General features: G+C 38.9%; 1 protein-coding gene across 2 annotated transcripts in view; it reads left to right on the top strand.

Moving 5' to 3' along the window:
* Positions 1-3333: 3333 nt before the first annotated feature.
* Positions 3334-20087, top strand: part of ARSJ (arylsulfatase family member J) — a 64307-nt gene continuing 47553 nt past the window's right edge. Inside the window, exons 1-2 of one of the 2 annotated variants that reach the window (XM_007110682.3) lie at positions 3334-3588; positions 3746-4621. In XM_007110682.3, coding sequence (XP_007110744.1) covers positions 4221-4621 — 401 coding nt within the window. In that variant the 5' untranslated portion in view covers positions 3334-3588; positions 3746-4220. Of the gene's footprint in view, positions 4622-20087 lie in introns of both variants that reach the window. The other variant, XM_007110681.3, reaches the window with a different exon arrangement.

The following is a 20087-nucleotide window of genomic DNA, read 5'->3' as shown; positions in this document are numbered from 1 at the left end:
TCAAATCTCTCCCTAAAAATGTTCTGTGATTTCTTATATTTTTCATCACGTCTTGCTCTAAAAGAAAAAACTTCGATAGACTTAGTACTCTCAGGGTAAAACTACAACTCTTCAAACTTTTATGGACTGAAGCAATTCATTTGTAGTTTCTATCCTACAAATCCCAGAAATAACCTAAATAAGATTTAGTAGAATATTTTATCATATTATGTCCTGTTTAAAGGACCTCATCACTCCTAATGCCCTCAGAATCAAGCTCCATCCCTTCATAGCTTTTCAAAGTCCTTCAATATCTGGTGTCACTTGAACATTCTAACATTATTTCCCAAACTCTCCCAGTCCAACTGTGTCTTGGCCAGTTGGTATTCTCTTTTCTTTTATCTGAAATGTCCTTCCTTTAACTTCTTCTCCTCCTTTCCAAATTTCCATCATACTTTAAGGCATAGCTTCAATCCCATCTCCTGATTAAGCTTTACCTGAATAATTGGTTCACACTAATTTCACCTCTAAGCAATTCTGCTTTTCTCATCTTTTTAACTGAATCAAATAGTACCTTTAATTTTTATATAATCATTCCATAACTAGAGTAGTGTATTTGCAATGTGACCACATCTAAGCCAAAATCAACCTAAGATGTGATTCCACAAGGGAACCTGATGCCTGAACACCAAAATGCCAGCTCAGGAAAGAACCATAAGTTATTGAGGGTCTTTAACTTGGGATTTCATGAGGATGTTAAAACTATTGCTTAGAGTGCATGAAACCAATCCTATAATTAGAAATGCAAAGTTTATGTATTTAAAATATCAGTATAGGTACAATAAAGCATAGGCCATTCAACAGCCTCTGATTTCATTCTCAAGTCTTATGTATGTGGAAATAATCCTTACCTATTTCCTACCGTGGGTGGGGCACTCAGCTGATGGATTTTCCCCTTTGAGTCACATCTCATTTGGTCTACCATGGCATGACCATTCTTGTTTCTTGGCTCTTATTACTAACTGTAAGTAGTTCTTAGTCTCCTTTAGTGTTACTCCAGAAATGGCTTTTTTAGGGCTGAGTTCTGCCTTTCCATGCTGCGTGTGGATAGTCTGCATGCCTTGTGTGGGGATTAGAATTCTCTGACTCTGGCAGCTGTGTTCTTTCTGTGCTGTATGGCTGGAAAACATCTTAAAGCCACTTGTGGGAAGAACAGCTTTTGAAAAATATGGGTTTTAAAGTCAGACAGATTTCTAAGTCTAAATTTCCTGCAAAAGAGGATAATAAACAATATAACATCTCCCTCAGTTTTAAGGTTACTTCCTTGTACCACCTTACCCACTAACAACACTAAGTCAGCTTACTTTGTTTTAAAATGTCTTGGAATTTTGTTCCTTCTCTTTTGAATACTTATCTGAATACTTATACAGAATACCACAGAATAGTAGGTATTAGAGTTTAGGAATGATTAGTTTATCTGTATATTTCTTCCCTACCACAGTGTAAGTTCCACTAGAGCGGAGGATATACCTGACCTAGTTCACGACTATATTTCCAGCCTCCAGCACTGGCCCAGGTCCTCAAATATTTGTTGAATGGGTGGATATCTTATAAGGTTGGTGGAGAAGGAAAGGAGGTAAAGTGTATAAAACACTGTATAAATACTTACAGATGTGTGTGTGTGTTTATCAGTACATAGAGTGTTATGGTTAGCACATGGTAAGTATTTGGTAAATGTTAACGTTTATTTTTTTACTCTTGCTTGAAATCTGAACTGAAAATGGACCTCTTTCTTGTATAGCAACCTGGACACTTCTTGTATTATGTCATTGACCCTCCCCAACTAAAAGTAGCTGGATTGATCTGAATGTTTATTTGCATCTTTTCTAGTCAAGCACCTGGCTACACCCACAGAGCTGGGCGCATTACCTCACAGTGCATTCAATCTCCCAATACTCAGTTCACTCATTACACATTTGGTGATTTAACTCACAGAATTGCCAAGATCACATTTCCAAGCAGGTCTTCTAAAACTGCCCATCTCTCCACAGACTAACCAGAATGGCCTCAGGGAAGAGAACAGACTAGTAGAAGCCTACACATGTTAGCAAAAATAACTGCATAGTGCACACTGCAAGTTTCAAAGGTGTTAAATTTCCATTTGACTAATGTTTTGCTTAGAAACTTAACAGGAACTTTAGCAACAGGACAGAATATAACATTGTAAATCAACTATACTTCAATAAAATAAATAAGTAGATAAATAAAAATAAGTAAATGGCTAAATGAAACTTAGATTTATATCTAGGCAATTGGGAGAATCTGACATTTTATGTGCCAGCACATAGTAGGTGCTCAATAAATAACTACTGAATGAATTTGGGGAGGGGAGAAAGCATGTCTCAGTGGCTCTTGGCATTAATTGCCTCCCCCTACAGATACTATAAATCCCATTCCTGTCTTTGAGCAGGGATTTAAAAACAGGACTCTAGTAAAAGCAGGCATATCTTCACAATCAGGACAAGCTTTTGCTTTACTCCACATAGTTATAAAAAAGCGGGGGGGGGCCAAAGTTCCCCGAATTTCTAGATGGGAAATGGTGGTTTCTATACTGCAGGAGTGCAGACCGGCCTCGTGGTTCCTGACGGTGAAATGTGTAACTCCTCTTCCTCCCCATGTTCTTTGCTGGAGACCCGCTATGTGTAAGTGTGGAAATGTAAGGAGAAGGCGATTTCAGTATCTTGGTGTAGAGAGATGCTAATGAGGAAGTCAGGCTGTAAAGGCCAGCAATAGGGAAAGGGAATTCAACTTAACTTGTAGTTGGGACTGTTAAAAAAAAAAAAAAGGAGGCGGGAATAAAAGAAGTAGGGAAAATTGGGGGGAGGAGAGACTAGAAAAGGAAAACCAGAAGAGGAAGGAAGGAGTGTTATCTACGCAATTTGTTGTTTCTCCTGCTCTTCCTCTCTCACTCCCTCCAGAAGCTAGAAAAAGTTTGCATGCACAGCATTCGGAATGGGAGAGCGGGCTCTTGATTTGCAGACCCGCGAGAAGAAGCGCCCACTTCACCCTTCCCCGTTCCCGCCGCCGTTTCCCCCCCTCTCCGGAGGATGGAGGGCAGTCCTCGAGACCCAGGGAAGCGGTAGCCCAGGCGGAGCCCCCTGGATCCAGCAGGGCTCGAACAGCGGGCAGCTCTCTCTCCGGCAAAACCTCCCCTCCCTCCTGCCTCCTGCTCCCGAAAAGGAAAAAGATCGAACCTCTAAACCGGCTTTACCCCTCCCCCTCTTCCTGGGGGAGCTAAAGCAGAGAGTACAGTTCTGTGATTCACTGGAGAGAAAAGAGGGTGGAGGCAGCCAAGAACTCCGAGTGCCAAAACTAAGTAAGTTCTCTGACAAAACGCACGCAGCTTGCGGCGCCTCCGCCGGGTCACTAACCCCGCGGAGCCCAAGTGGGCTTGGCGTGGAGCGTGCACGGGGTCAGGGACCCATTTCGGTCCCCGTGCGCTCCAGCAGCGGAGAGAAGGAACAGCTGCCCGAAGTTCCTGCGGAGAAGAGGTGGTCAGCGGTGGAGGGAGATCAGTAAAGCGGGCTGTTTTTGTCATTTCGCCGCCTGGTGAGTGTCGGGGAGATTGGCAAACGCCTCGGAGAAGACCGAGAGAAATAGCTCTGGAAAAGTGGAGAGAGTGATCCGGAGGCCGGTTCACTGCATGCTGCTTATGTGCATGGGTAAGAGCTCTTTTTCGGCGGTTCCACTTCCCAGTACTTTCCAGGTGACGGGACTGCCTGACCTACGGTCGACCCCGCAACCAACGGTGCGCGCGCCCCCGGGAGAACCTAACTCCAACACCTCGAGGGCGAAAAGTTCTGGCCACGAAAGGTTCCTGCCCAAGGTGATTATCAATTCCTTACTTGATTTTTTTTTTTTCTCTTGAGAACTTTTGGGTGGAGGCATTAACTTTTTGTGTGGAAGCTACTTTGGGGAGCGAGGAGGAGGAGGAGAAAGTGCGATTTGATGGAGAAAAGCGACTCCTTGTTCTCCTACACGTCCCATCCCCTAAGCCACCACGTGTAGAAGATTAAAGTTGTTGGACGTGTTGACAGCTGAGAGGAGCACGGACTTCTTTCCAGGTGGAGACCCTCCACCTCCACCGCCTGTTGGTTCTACCCCTCCTGCGTGCATGTGTGCGCCAGCGGCGGCGCGCGGTGCGTTGTTCTGCCTTGGAGTTTCAGCTGGGACCAGAGTGAATGGCCCCCAGGGGCTGCGCGGGACCTCCGCCTCCGCCACTTCCTCCGCAGGCCTGGGTCTGGCCCGGAAAGATGCTAGCCATGGGGGCGCTGGCAGGCTTCTGGGTCCTCAGCCTCCTCACCTACGGTTACCTGTCCTGGGGCCAGGGCTTGGAGGAGGAAGAGGAAGGGGCTTTGCGAACTCAAAGTGGAGAGAGACCGGAGCCCAGCATAACTACCATCTCCCAGCCCCATCTCATTTTCATCCTAGCAGATGATCAGGGATTTAGAGATGTGGGTTACCACGGATCGGAGATAAAGACTCCCACTCTTGACAAGCTTGCTGCCGAAGGAGTTAAACTGGAGAACTACTATGTCCAGCCTATTTGCACACCGTCCAGGAGTCAGTTTATTACTGGAAAGTAAGTGTTACTGCTTCATATATTTATTCCTTGGAGATATATTAAGCACTTAATTATGATCCAGCTCCTAACTTACTGGAGTTGCAGAAGATATGGGGAACTAAATGTATGAATGAGTGAATGAGTGAATGAATGGATCAAATGTATTTAGTTGTGGTGGGAATTAAAATGGATGTCCTATTGATGATCTTGAAAGTCTCATCACTAGTTTAGTCTCATTTTCCTTACTCTCAGAGCCTGATGTGAAGGGCCTTCAGAGTTTTAAAATGAGATCAGAACTTGTAAACTCCCACCTACCAACCAGAGGTCTCCAGAAGTGTTCTCCTTTTCTAAATCTATTTTGGCTTTTGAGCATGTTCAGATTTTGTTTCAGGTGTCACAATAGAATTCACAGTCACCATCATGGATAAGAAAAACTGACCAAATTTTTTCTGGACTCTTGGTTTATTCTTTTTTTATATATATACATTTATTTATTTTTATTTATTTTTGGCTGCGTTGGGTCTTTGTTGCTGTGCACGGGCTTTCTCTAGTTGCAGCGAGCAGGGGCTACTCTTGGTTGCAGCGCGCGGGCTTCTCATTGGGGTGGCTTCTCTTGTTGCAGAGCATGGGCTCTAGGCGCGCGGGCTTCACTTGTTGTGGCTTGCAGGCTCTAGAGCGCAGGCTCAGTAGTTGTGGCGCATGGGCTTAGTTGCTCCGCAGTATGTGGATCTTCCCGGGCCAGGGCTCGAACCCGTGTCCCCTGCGTTGGCAGGCGGATTCTTAACCACTGTGCCACCAGGGAAGTCCCTCTTGGTTTATTCTTAAATCTGGGACTGAATAATCAAAGGCACAGGTAATCACAGAGAGAAGAGGGGCCAAAGAAACGTATGGAAGGCAGTGTAAAATCTGACCAGTGTACATGTGACTCTATTTGGGTCTTTGATAAGTAATTTTCTCTTACAGGATCACTAAGGAAGGCAATGTGTAATTACCAGGGTAGTTCTCAAAATGGGAGAAGATAACAGTTGTAAATGCTCAGCATGAGTTAAAATTCATCTGAGGTTTTCTGCTGCTGTTCACACATCTGGGAATTTTCTGATTAACTCTAAGAAAAAGCAGATTATTAGGATGCTTAAGTAAGTGTTTTTAGTATTATCGTTGCTTTGCTAAACAGCTAAATATTCTACTCAGGGTGTTCACTCATTTTCATATTTTTACTCTATCCTGTCAGAATGTAGGTTACTATAACTGATTTGCATGTCCAAATTCAGCCTGTGGAACTGAGCTAAACTAGGAGATGCAGAGGTCCAGCTGCCACTGGACAGAGGTAGAAGAAAAGCCTTAGTGGTTTCAGTCTTGTGATTTCAGTTCCAGGGGACCCTTGCTTCACTGAAGTTGTTCTTGGAATTGGATCCTATAAGAGTAGCCAGTATCCATTGGAAAAATAAAGACTATTTTGTAGGAATCTCTGTCTTGCAGAGACTTTTGCTTAATGCACGATTTCTACTGCTTAGCAAACTGTCACAAGTTAGCATCACTGCCAGAAAAGAAAAAAAACAAAACAGTCCTTTCCTCTCTTCAGTGGGAGAGTAAAGAAGACTCACTGTACTTCAGAGTCATTTTAAAGGTTAATTGTGGCATCAGAAAGTCAAGGGCATTTGGTATTTATAAAGGAGAAGATTGTTGGCTGGAAAATAACAAGTCCATTTGATGGCCTGTGGGTCAAGTTATTCATGTCTAATCCAAACACTCTTATATTTGGTTTATGAAATAAATGAGTCATAAAGGCTCCCTGAACATCTTAAACTAAATTTATAGAATTTAGATTTATTCAGATAGCCAAGAGTAATTGAAAAACATATAACTAAATTGTATGAATTTATCTTTCACAATAGAACATTTGTTTAAGACTTTTCACTAAAGAAGTTCTTCTTTAGTTCCTAAACATTATCTTGCACTGATAAAATACCTAGGTTTTATCCTTTAATCTTTATGTTAATACATGAAGCAGACATGAGGGTGGAAATAAATCCTCAGTTTTCTTTGCTGTCAAAGGTTGACTCTCCTGTCTTTTCAATGCAAACATCTCATGAGAAGATTTATTCTCCTTATTAAAATTTTCTGTTCAGTGTAATAAGTTGTGTAACTGTTTTATAGACAAAAATTTCAAATAACTACTGTGATTTGACTTAAATTTCTGCTTGAATTAAACAGTTGAAGACATTTGCACTTTCAGTTCTCCTTTTAGACAAATTGCTGGAACCTTCCTTAAATGAACACAGATGGAAGAAAGAAAGTGGTTATGGAAGCCTAGTTCTGGGTCTAATATTAATAATGCAAGCCCAGAGAATGTGGTCATTTGTCCTTTCCATGAGTACATATCTATGATTTCTGGATCCTCTAAAGTTAAAAAAAGGACTAAAAATGTAAATGGACTGAATTATATTAAGGGAAAGAATAGGTTATGTGGAATATGATAGAATTCAAATGTCTTCACATTTATAAAGAAAGAGTTTTAAGTGATTGAAGCTGGAGCTACTTTTGATACTATTAACAAAACAATCCTCCCTTTATATTTTGCTGGAGTCAAAATGTAAAAATCTATTCCCTTATACTGCACAAATCTATAATAAATTCCAGATTCTTTAATAATTTATGTCATATCAGTCTGGCAATATTGAACATAAGCCAGCCTGTCAATAAGCATTCATTGTGTGCAGATCCCTATATTGGAACTGTGAGGAACAAATAAGTAAGCCCTTATCTCTGGACAGTGATTCTCAAATTTGTGCAGAAAGAATTAGCCAAATGGTAGTAGCTAAAGTGCAGATTTCCAGGCCCAACCAATGACTCAGCTTCAGTGGTCTGGGGGTGAGCTCAGAAATTAATAGTTATTTAACAAACGTGTCAGGTTATTCTAATAATGGTACTAATATAAATAGAGTGTTAGTATTAAATGATAGCATCTACTGAGAGTTACTGTGTTCCAAGATAATGCATTTTTATCTCATTTAATCTTTACAACAATTCTATGAGGTAGTAACTATTGTTAGCCCCATTTTAAATAGTTGTGGCAGTAGATTCCAAGAGAGGTAGTGATGCAGAAGTTCTGTACACTAGACTTTGAGAAACAACACTGTAGGTGTTCAAAGTTAGACTGGTAATATAAAGGTTGATTGAGAAAGCAGCTGCCTACATTTGGTTTATTTCAAAGTAATTTTTTCACCTTTTTAAAAAAATAGTTTTTCAAATAAAGACATGTAGACATGACATCATTTCTTCTTCAAAGAGAATATAGTGAAGGCCTCAGAAAGAGAATTATGAGTTTTGCAAAATTTAGATGTGTTTTATGCAGACTTTAGAGTTGGAAAGATTGGCAGTCTGAGCTGAATTCATATCTTGGGCAATAATTTTGTGTTTTTACTATTTTGTTATTCATTTTTCCCGCTTGAAATACCATGATGATCATTTTTAACAAATGCAAAGGTAACTCAAATAATGTGTATTTGTAATAGGATATTTGATAAATTAATTTCTTTTTACAAACAACCCCTGCCCCTTGCCAAGGGTAATCACACTCCCAATTTCTTACACCTTAGATTAATTTTGCCTGTTTTCAAACTTCATATAAATGGAATTGTAGAGAAGGTATTTTTTCATGTCTGGCTTCTTTCTCTTAACACTATGTTTGTAAAATTTATCCATGTTGTTGCCTGTAGATATAATTCATTTATTCCAATTACTGAATAGTGTTCTTTTATATAAATATAGTGTAATTTATTCATCCATTCTGTTGAATGACATGGGTTGTTTCCAGTGTTGGACCATTATTAATAGTGCTGCCGTAAACATATTTGCAAATGTTTTTTGGTGAATACAGGTGTACATTTCTCTTGGGTATCTATCAAAAAGTGGGATTACTGGATTATCGGGATGTGTATGTTCAGTTTTTGTAGATACTGTCCAGCAGTTACCCAAAGTGGTTCCAGCACTATACACTCTCATTAGCAATGTATGGAAAGTTCTATTTGCTTCACATCATTGCTGACATTTGGCATTGTCTTTTTCATTTTAGTCATTCTGGTTGTTATGCACTGGTATACCATTATGGTTTGATTTGTGTTTCCCTGGTTACTAAAGAAATTGAGCATCTTTTCATATTTTTGTGGACTATTTGGGTATCTCCTTGTATCTATTCAATTTTTTTGCCTATTTTTTCATCAGATGCTGGCTTTTCCTTATTGATTTGTGGCAGTTATTTTTACATTCTATTCCTTTGTCAGATATTTGTATTGCAAATGACTTCTCCCATTCTGCGGCTTGCTTCGTCACTCTCTTAATAAAGTTTTTTGATGAACAGAGGGTTTTAATTTTATTGTAGGCTTATTTATAATCTTTTTCTTTATGTCCTATTTGAGATATCTTTGACTAAATCATGATCATGACAGTGGTCTTTTTTTAAGTTTTATAGCTTTATTTTTCTATTTACATCTACCATTCATCTGGAATTAATTTCTAATATGGTATAAGTTAGGATTCAAGCATATTTTTCCATATGTAAATCCATTTGATCCACACTATTTATTAAAAATGTCATACATTCTCTACCTCACTACAGTGTCATCTTTTTCATAAATCAGATAAATGTACATGTTTGGGTCTGTTTCTGGACTCTATTCTGCATCATTAGTCTCTTTGTCTATTCTTGTGCCAATCCTACATTCTCTTAACTACTATAGCTCTAAAATAAATATTGATATCTGGAATGTAAGTCCTATTACTTGTTCTTCTTCCAAAATGCTTTAGCTATTGTTTACCAGTTCACTCACTTTAATATGAAAGAAGGGAGGGTATGCATGTACAGATTCAAAGAGATTGAAAGATTCGGTTTTGGAGAATATGAGGTAGTTCTCTTCTGAATTATTCTGCTTTCTAAGTGAAATAACAAATGAGGTCATTAGATGAGAATGAGGATCTTAAGGTTTAAAGACAGAGATAGAAAATATTCTAGGAAAGGGAGAGTGAATTAAGTAGGGCAGTGCTATAAAAATATTGGGCAGCAATGAGAGCCCATCTGAGATTTGTGGTCATAAATTTAAACAGGGACCAGTCATCGCTTGTTTTTCTGAAACTATAAGGGGTTTAAGTTCTCTGAAAAAATGCCAGGGTCAATGGATTGACTGTCTGACTAGGGTTGAAGTGAGGATACCACAGTATACTTGGAAAGCTGAAAAGATAGATAATGGTAGTTGGAGAAATGCATGCTTGGAATCAAAATTTCAGAAGTAGTGCAGTTTTTAGAAATGATAGGGGAATGGTGCTAAAGTGAGATGGAGGAAAGCATCTTTGGAAGTGAGGAAGGCAAGGTATTTGAAGGGCAGGAAGTTGGATGGATCACTTGGGTGGATATTTAGACCATTAAGAATAATGGGAGGGCTTCCCTGGTGGCACAGTGGTTGAGAGTCCGCCTGCCGATGCAGGGGACACGGGTTTGTGCCCCGGTCCGGGAAGATCCCACGTGCCACGGAGTGGCTGGGCCCGTGAGCCGTGGCCGCTGAGCCTGCACGTCCGGAGCCTGTGCTCCGCAACGGGAGGGGCCCCAACAGTGAAATAATGGGAGAAATTGTATTAAAGAGCACAGTGAGCCAGTTGCTGGAATCATCTATGACTGAGTGGTGGGAGGGCAGGGCCTGGAATTAGATAAGGGACTCTAACAGGAAAGATAGTGAGTCTCTAATCTGTTGTCTGACTTTTCAAAAAAGTTGCACCTTTAAAAAGAAACAGGAGCCAAACTGTGTAGAAGTGCCATTGAGGAACTAAGAGGATACCCAGTCCCTGCTTCAGATTCTTCGATAATTGGGGTATGGGTAGAAGACCAGCCCTAAGTTGAGAGGATAGCCAGCAATCAGCTAGAGCAAGAAGGTGGAAGAAATGTCCAGGAAAGAAATGAGATCATAGAGGATTTTGCTAATTACAGACTTTCGGTAACAGAAGGCTCCTTGGAAGGAGTTAGGGAGTTAGAAGGGGAGAAGGATTTAATTAGAGCAGAGAATGTAGAGATATAGAGAGATTAGAATCTGAATGAAAGCAGATACATTGGAAAGATTGGAGTTAGGATGAAGATTCAAATAAAAAGGACTGAAAAGTATGGTGGGATTTTTTCCAGATGATCTCTTGGGAAATGTTAAGTGTCAAGTTTTAATTATAGCTTCTTTCTAGAGATTGATTGAGCTGGGCCTTCTGCCTGTCCATAGCCAACCACTGCAGCCACACTGTGTACAGTCAGGCACACAGTCAGGAGGTCTGGGGGTTTGGTCCAGGAAGACAAGATCTATGTAGGCCTCCTCTATGGACCACAGTGGGCTGTAGAAGCAAAGGAATGTGTCTCCCAGTAGTTTATAAAGTTTTCTTTTTAGATATGAAATTATCAATTAACAATTACCCTAGTGTTGAAAACCCTGAAAAAGTAATTGAATTCTTTCTGTCACTTTCACAGGAGAAAGATTCAAGGAAGCAAAGGGGAGTAGGGTTTGATCATTCCAATTCATAGGCATGTGGTACATTCAGAAGTATTCCCCCCCACCCCACTTAGATCATAAACATTAAGGGTCATGCATGCTTCCTCTTCCATCCACTTCTGTTATCCAAGACCTAGTTTTAAGTAGTGTTCTACCACCTAAGAGTACACAATAAAGATCAGTTACTAAGAGTTCACTTATTACATTCATAAATATTTAGTTAATACATAAATATTTAGAAAAATGTTTATGGTTAGAAGTTTGGAAGAAACAGGAGTTTTTCCCAAGCCTCACTTTGGCTTTAGAAAATGAATGTAAGAGCAAACGGAGAGGGTGGCTTTAAAACCTCACATATCCATTTCAAAGAGAGTGGCTCAATAGACAACACCATTCAACAAATAGCTGCCTTTTCCTATTTGAACATATGGATTTTTCTGACAGTAGAATCATGGTCAAGTAAGCTATTGGCACACTCTTATGATCAAAGTCCCTACTTTTAAATGAGTCTTTTTAAAAAGACACCCTTTGAAGTGAATCCCTATTCAGGTAATTCTGGTGAGTTTCCTGAATAGTTGTCCTGAAAGGTGGAAATATATCCAGGTGCCAAGGGTTCGGATCATTTTGTTTCATCCGTATGGCCTCTTCCAGAGATCAAAGAAGGGAGGACCAAAAAGGCTTGGAGCCCCTGCTTCTAATAGGAGCTCAGCATGAAAATGTCTTTTATTTCAAAGTTTAGTTTCATTCGGACTTTTTCCTATAGCAATATTATGGAATTAGTTTTTATGTAATCTTTTTCCGTACTTTACTTTGATATAATTAGAGTGTGTTGCAATGTTCTTTTCTCATTCCAGATATTAAATATTCCCAGGAGTGTAACTTCATTGAGACATTCATTTCCCTGTGTGCTGTATTGCAAAAAACACTTTTTGTGTCTTCTCCTTTACTCCCTCTGTCTTCTAATTCATCCAACACGTTGGCTTTACTCAAACATGACTCTCACTACATCACCACCCTCGGCAAACTAGGGAATTCCTAGTTCCCATTGACTACTGCAGAATGGGGAAAGAAAGTGATTTTTCCTGAGGGCCTTCTTGTGCCAGTTGCTTTTCAAACATCCTGATATTTGATCTTCACATCCACCCTGAAGGTAAAATATTTTTATTATTTCAAAAAATATGTATCAAATATTTATCAAATGTCCTCATTTTATGGATGATATATGAATGTTTTAGAGAAATTACACAAGTTGTGGGTGGTCATACAGCTTCTAAGCAGCAGAACCTATATTGGAACCTAAACTCGTGTGGCTTCAACAAAACCCTTGTTGTTTTCATCACCCCATTCCATCTGCCATGAAATATGTAAGCACCTTAGTCCTGTCTTCAAAAAAATTTTAGCCTTATCTTTCTCTGTCTTCAAACTTTCTACTCCAGAGAAAAGAATGATTCACTGTTTCTCAAGCACGTCTTATACTTGACTTTCTCCCTCCTTCTGCACATACCATTTCCACTCCTTGGAATTCACACCCTATCTCACTTGGCCCAAGTGCCAGCGACTCATTAAGTCATTAAGACTCAGCTAAAATACCACCTTCCCTATACAGGTTTCCATGATTCCTTAGCCAGAAATACTTATTCCAATGATGACCTTACATAATTATTTCTATTACTGTCATATTAGGCATGATTTTCCACCTCGTTCACACGCTGGCCCCCTGAGTAGCAAGACTGATTTATTACCTCCATAAATCGCGCAGCAACCAATCTAGTGCTTTGTACTAATAGGCACAAAGAATACATGTAAGGAACGAATGAATGAATGAAAAGATGAATAAACAATCATTTAAATATTTCCGTCTGGCAGGCAATGTGACAGAGCAGAAATGACATAAAATATGTAGTGAGGAAATCTGAATTACAGTACTGATTCAGCAAATTTCTATGACCCTTGAATGAGTAATTTAATCCTTCGGAGACTCCATGTTTTCATCTGTAGGATAGGAATAATGATAATCTCAAAGGTTATAGCACTTGAGATAACATATATGAAAAGTTTTAAAACTTTTAAGTATTACATAGTTTTTAAGTAAACATTCTTCTACATTTAGAGCTACAGCTCCATAATGTTTAATCACATACTAACTTTAAAAGAACTGACTACTTGCTCTTTTTAAAAGCTGAGGGTATACTCATATCTCTTTTCCAGTTTCAATCTGTAAGTACAAAAAGTTAAATTCCATGTTTCAATTTTAATATATTTTATCCACCAGGATTTCTCATATATTTTTGTTCTGAAATGTCCAGGAAGGTGATTAGGGGTATATTTTTTAAGTTTCTACACTTGGAGATTGTGTGAGTTGTTGCTGGTTGTCACACTTGGCATGCTGCTGTCGTCATGCTTGGCCGAATCTGCTGGAAGCCTGCTAAGGCTGTGACAAGCAAAAGTAGATGTATGTTTAAACAGTGACATTAAGAGTACCACACTAAATGAGAAGAATTAAAAATTGGGTAATGGAAAGTCCAGTGATTAATTACTTCACATTCCTTCAATCAACAATCATTTTAAAACATTTTCTTGAATATCATTACTACATCTTATTCAGCTTTGAATGCTAGCTCACCCCAGGGACTACCACTCAGTAGGTGTGCAATAAAGAGTTTTAAAATAAGACATTGTTCTAGGCTTCATGGTGATTGAAATTTCACATGCTTTATGATCACTATTTCATTAACTTCCTAAATAATTATGTTGCCTGCAGCATTTGAATCCACACTCCACCCTAAGACCTGAGTGAAATCTCTGCGACAGTCAAAATCATGCCACTCCCTGCTTAAAAATCTTTTAGAAACTGCCATTACCTGTAGACTAAAGCCCAGTTCCTAAGCATTCCATATAAGGACCTTCAAAATCTGGCCTCTGACAAGATTCGGGTACAATCTCCCAACACTTTTCCATTTATACCCTCTTTGGATTATCACTGCCAGGGTACTTATACTTTCCCACAAGGGTTATGCCCCTTAACCCCCCTGTTCCCTTCTAAGCAGAATTCCCTTTGCTAGAATGTTCTTCATTCTCCTCTGGGAAAACACCATTGCATCCTTCCAGACCCTCTATGTCCCTCATCTCCCCTCCAATACTTCTCTGATCATTTTACACCTTTATGCACATTTTCTTGGGTATAATAAGATGTGGCAGCCAGAAAAGCAATAGAATTCTTAGAATTCAAAGGCATGTTGCACATGATTTTTTCCAACAAAGAACATTGTTGATCATTTTAAAGCAATAAATGGGACTCTTCTCTCCACTGACCAGACAGAATCAGTATCATGTATCCATCATATCACCAACACCAGTCTACTAACCACCTACACCTGGCGGGAGAAAAGCCAGAAAATAATTGCTAGGTCATTGTACCCTTGCTGAGGAGATACATTGATACGCTTTCTCAATACTTGGTCATTCTCCAGCTTGCTAGAGAGGGTAAGGGAACCAGATATGGATGAGAAAAAGGCAGGGGAAACTAACAGGACCCTGTGAGAGTACTGGATTATTCCATGCACAGTGTCCACACAAGCTGGATAAGCATGGTTTGGCAATGTTCAGCGTCTGAGAAGGTCCAACCAATAGGTGGACACAGTAGCAGGAACCTGAGTGGCAACCAATACTCGATTAAATTAAATTCATGACCACAAATCTGAAATAGGCACATAAAAATGCCCCAGTGATCCTCTAACCTTCCTCTAGTATATGTCCAATTCTTCAGAACTACTATTTCAAGATTTCTCATCTTCTCAGATTGCCAATATCCCCTCATCAGCTCATTACTTTTCTTCACAATTCCACTGAGAGGAGAGAAGCAATAGTGAATTATCTCTTTCCTATCACCAGTATAAAATTTCCTGACCTATGGGCATCGACAGCCATGTCTCTGCCTTCCTTCCTCCAGTAGGGCATTGAAGTGCTCGAACCTGTCAAAGACACGTGCCTCCCAGAGCTCCTTCTCCCCTCCTCACGCGGCTGAGTCTTACAGTTTTACCGTTTCTCTCCTACGTTATTAATTTTTATGTCTCTACAAAATCATTTCCATCAGCATGTAAATAAATTTAAGTTCCTTCTGTCTACAAACAAAAGCAAAGCAAAAAAGTTAATTGACCCAATTTCTCTGCTCTCCTACCTAGCAAAAATTCATGAGTTATCTATTCTTGTGAGCTCTGCTCTAATTATTAATTTATACTATATTAGTCTATACTATAATTATCAATCTATACTATAATTTTGATAGTATAATATTATACTATATTAATTGTATTATGTATGCCATAATGTATACTAAACATATATTATACTATATTATAATATACTAAACATATACTATATTATAATATAGTATATTATACTATAAATGTGTACTATAAATGATCATTAATTTTAAGATTTTTAATAAATCTGTAATTTATTACAAATTTATAAAAAGATTGTGCCATATTCTTGAATCTGAAGAGCTCAAGAATTTTTTAATTGTTTTATTAGACTTAAAAATTATCTTTGAGATTGAACATCATGAGGTTAAAGACAGTGTTATATCCTTTGAACACATCAGGTTCTTGATAAGGCCATAATAAATGTATAATAAATGTATGTAAACTAAGTAATTCATACTCATCAAATTAAAGTTTAATTTAGTTTAGATTTTTTAACACACTTAAAAATATAAGCTCAAATACTTGAAATCAGTTTTTCCTTCGATCCTTGTTTGGTTGTCTTTGTAATGCTATAAAATTAATTTAATTGTACATTTTCTAGCTAAAGGATTTAGTTGAAGATAAAATATTGGGAGTGGAGATGTACCATTTATGTGACACTTAAGGAATATATTTTGTATATGTATATTATTCTCTAATATATATTCTCTAATCTATTTATCTATATATGTATTATGTATATATCTCTCAATATATTCTCAAAGCCTCATAACTTGGGGATAATTATTAATATCTACATTTTACATAAGAAGAAATCAAGCTCACAGAAGTAAAGTGTCTTGGCCAAAATCCCATAGTAAGTAATGAGACTAGAATTCCAACCCCCAAAACTATGATCTTCCACTACATTACTCAGATGGTTGACAGGATGGGTTTGGTATAGCTGCATAGCTTATCTTTAGAGTAGAAATAAATGAATATCTTATTTAAGTAAAACAACAAAAAGCTAAATATAGTTATTCTAAGAACCAGAAACTCATTTCAAACTGGCTTTCCCATTCAATTTGGGAAAACTGGAATCTGTTCTTGTTCTTCATTTGTTTCATATATAAATTAAGGATAATGTTATTAGTTTACCTTTTAGAATTTGTAAGAATACTTAAATTATTAATAAAATTATCAACCACCTGGAGAATTTGTTAAAGCATTTATTCCTCTGGGCTCTTCCCCAGAAATTTGTTTCAGAAGGTCTAGGGTGAGGCCTGAGACGCCAGATCACTAACAAGCTGCTTGGTGATAGTGAAGTTGCTCATCAGAAACCACACTGATTAACACTGCAATACAGTTTTAGCCTTTAATGTTCCAAGACTATTTATTACCATCTTTATCTTTCTTTTTTTCACCATTTATTTAACACCTACTCTATGCATATGACTATTTAATTAATTACTATCCAAGCTGCAAATGCAGTTGTGTTTTTCCTCCTATGTTCTACATTTGAAAGCTTGTTTCAGGTCTCAAAGGTCTAACTTTTGTAGAGACACCTTCTCTATTAATGTGTTTCTGCTCTCCCATAGAATGAACGATAAAAAGATTCCTATTTTGGGCAAAGCAGTTGGCTCAAGAGCAAAAAGCAACTGAATTTCTAAGGACTAAATCCTAAAATTAAAGGTGCTAGGAGATATAGACATTTTGGCACACTACTCTTTTCGTTTAGAACCTTTCTACTACAATGACAACTTGAAGAAAGTGGACATTTATTTCGGGGTCTTGTTTAAATCAAACTATGGATTTGATCTAATTTGCATCAGTCTCCAGATGAATACATGTATATCCTAATTTTCTATAGTGTTGTACATAGTCTGAATTAGCTGAGGAATTCATTGTAATCGTTTGCCTTTAAAAGAAAATTTGGATCAGTAGTCTTAGAATTGCTAGAATAATTTAATGATTTGGTTCCAACAATAGAACTTTTCAGGTCTGTTTTCTGATATGGCTCTGAATGATCTCAGATGTCAAAATAACAAAACAGGGCTTCCCTGGTGGCGCAGTGGTTGAGAGTCCGCCTGCCGATGCAGGGGACACGGGTTCGTGCGCCGGTCCGGGAAGATCCCACATGCCGCAGAGCGGCTGGGCCCGTGAGCCGTGGCTGCTGAGCCTGTGCGTCCGGAGCCTGTGCTCCGCAATGGGAGAGGCCACAACAGTGAGAGGCCCGCATACCACAAAAACAAACAAGCAAAATAACAAAACAAAAATCATAAGTAATTTAGAGTTTTGTTGAGGCAAATGTTTATATCGTCACTTAATCCTCACCACAAATCTGTGAGGTAGGTGAGTGTTACTATTTCTCATTCTTGTAAAGGAGATTCCCAAAGTTAAATGCATATCCTTAGATGTTCTATAGGGAAGAAAACTATGCATTGACTAATTTGTCAAACTCAGTGTAAGCCTTCATGAAGCTTCCCATTACCATTTAATGGTTCATGAGGTAATGACCCTTGATTAAATTGGGCTTCTTGTTTTTGTTTCCTTGAAATTCATTCATTATTCATTCATTCATTCATACTGAGCACCTACTCTGCCAGAAACTGTTCTAGGAACTGGGAAACATATCAGTTGACACAACCTCCCTGTTCTCTTGAGATTTGTTCTAGTGCAAGGAGACACAAATAAATAAAATATATAGTGTGCTACAGGGCAATATGCCCTGAGAAGGAAAACATAGCAGGAAACAGGATGGGAATTAAGAGGTTAAGGGTTAAGGGTGAAGAGAGCAATATCATGGAGGTCAGGGAAGGCTTCACTAAGAAAGGAGGTGAAGGAGGGAGTCTCATATGTTGCTGCTCCAGGCAGACAGTAACCACACAGGCCCTGTGACAGGGGCACCCCTGCTGTGCTCAAGTATCATCAAGAGGCCAGTCCAGCTAGGCTGGATCAGAGAGGGGGTAGGGGAGAGTAGGAGGAGGTGAGGTCAAGGTGGTTAAGGGATCTAGATCCTGTAGTGCAATGAAGGCCAAGGCAGGGAATCTTGACTTCCACTCTGAGTGAAATGGGAGCCATTGGAAGGCTTGGAGCAGAGGGGTGACATGACCCAACTTTGGTGTTAACAGAATTGCTTTGGCAGATGTATTGAGGATAGATCCTGGAGGTAAGGTTTGCAGCAGGAAGACCTAGTAAAGAGACCATCGCACTAACCTGTGTGAGAAGTGATGGGGTGTGGAGAGGAGTGACGGAGAGGGGTCAATTCTAAGTACATTCCACAGGTAGAGCAGACAGAATTTTTGGATGGACTACAAATGGGTTGGATGGTTGGAAAGAAAAAGAGGAATCAAGTACAACTTCAAGGTCATTCATTCTGCTATTAGCAAAAAAAAACAAAGACAAACCAAAAAAATAAAATAAAAGTGCTCCCTCAAACAGATAAAGTTACTACTGATCACAAATTATAGGAACTTCTTTGACAATTACATTGTACACTTCAAAGCCCATCAATGAAAATTAGCCTTTGCTTCTCCATTCTCCTTTGCCTGACTCCCTGAGGTTTGAAGGATTGCAGTAATATTTTTTTTCATTATATATATAATATATATGTATTTCATTTCACAGTATAGTTTGGGGAAAGAGTAGTAGATGGGGGTCCGAAGATCTGCATTTGAGCATTTGATTCTGGCTCAGCCACTTACTAATATTTCAAAACAAAGACAAAGTAGCACAGGTAAATGTGGAGGAAGAGGCTTTTTAGGGCAAAGATGGCTGTCCATGGGCCCCAAGGCTGTCCCAGGATGGCATTGACTGGGTGAATTCACCATTCCCATCACTTTACCAGATTGGATTTACAGGTACAAACTCTGCACATCCAGAGTTTCTTAGATGGTTGATGAAAAAAGAAACCAACAGGAAGAGCCAAAGTATGAACTCAACATTTCTCTCTATTTCCATCATGCTGAAAATGCTGCTCCTTCAGACAGGTCAAATACCAAGGGTCTGCAAACAAACATGCACACACCTACACATATCTCCCTTTCTCTTGGATTAATGTCAATGCCAAAGAGTCTGGACAGTACTTTGTGCTTGGCCCTGCACCTGTAATTTTAGAGTTATTATATTAAGGCTTTATTTCTTATGTTACATTGTTTTTAATTTAAGGTACACCCATTTTGTTTCTCAGTTTAAAATGACTAAAAATAGAATATCTGCTTTTATTTTTAGAAAAAACAGGCATTTTTTAAAAAAACGTCCCCTGTTGGTGATCTCTTCTTTTTGTTCTTCAAGTTAGTAAAGCACTTCCTAAATAGCTTATGAACCGCCCTGAATAAGTTGTATTACTGCTGTTGTTTTCTGGACCAAAGAGTCAGTCAACAGCTGTGCAGACCCTGAGAAAAGGTTTATTGAGAGGAATGTTTGTTTCCATTCATTCACCTTAGTTACCCTCCTATTGAGATCAAAAGGTCCAACCTTGTCTGATGTAACAGCAAACCCACATTTTCCTTTTCTTGGATTTTAAGGACAAGCACTGCAAAAAATCTCTTACTGATGCAAAAGAAATTTTTCAATGATTTATTTCTTAAAGAATGCTGAATGTAAAAGAATCTTTTGCAATTTCAGATTCCTCCTGTAAGTCTCTTAGTTTTAAATCTTTGTGTGAAACTGTAGTCAAGCCACATTCTCTTGTCACATAAGTGTTATTTCACTTCCCAAGTGCTGAAGGCCTTCCCCTGGTCTCGGAAGCAGGATTTTAGTATCACAGCCCTGGCTGTCTACACA

This window comes from Physeter macrocephalus, chromosome 7, assembly GCF_002837175.3.
Source record: "Physeter macrocephalus isolate SW-GA chromosome 7, ASM283717v5, whole genome shotgun sequence".
Lineage (NCBI taxonomy): Eukaryota > Metazoa > Chordata > Mammalia > Artiodactyla > Physeteridae > Physeter > Physeter macrocephalus.
The sequence above is the reverse complement of the archived record's forward strand: the minus strand, read 5'-3'. Positions and strand labels throughout refer to the sequence as shown.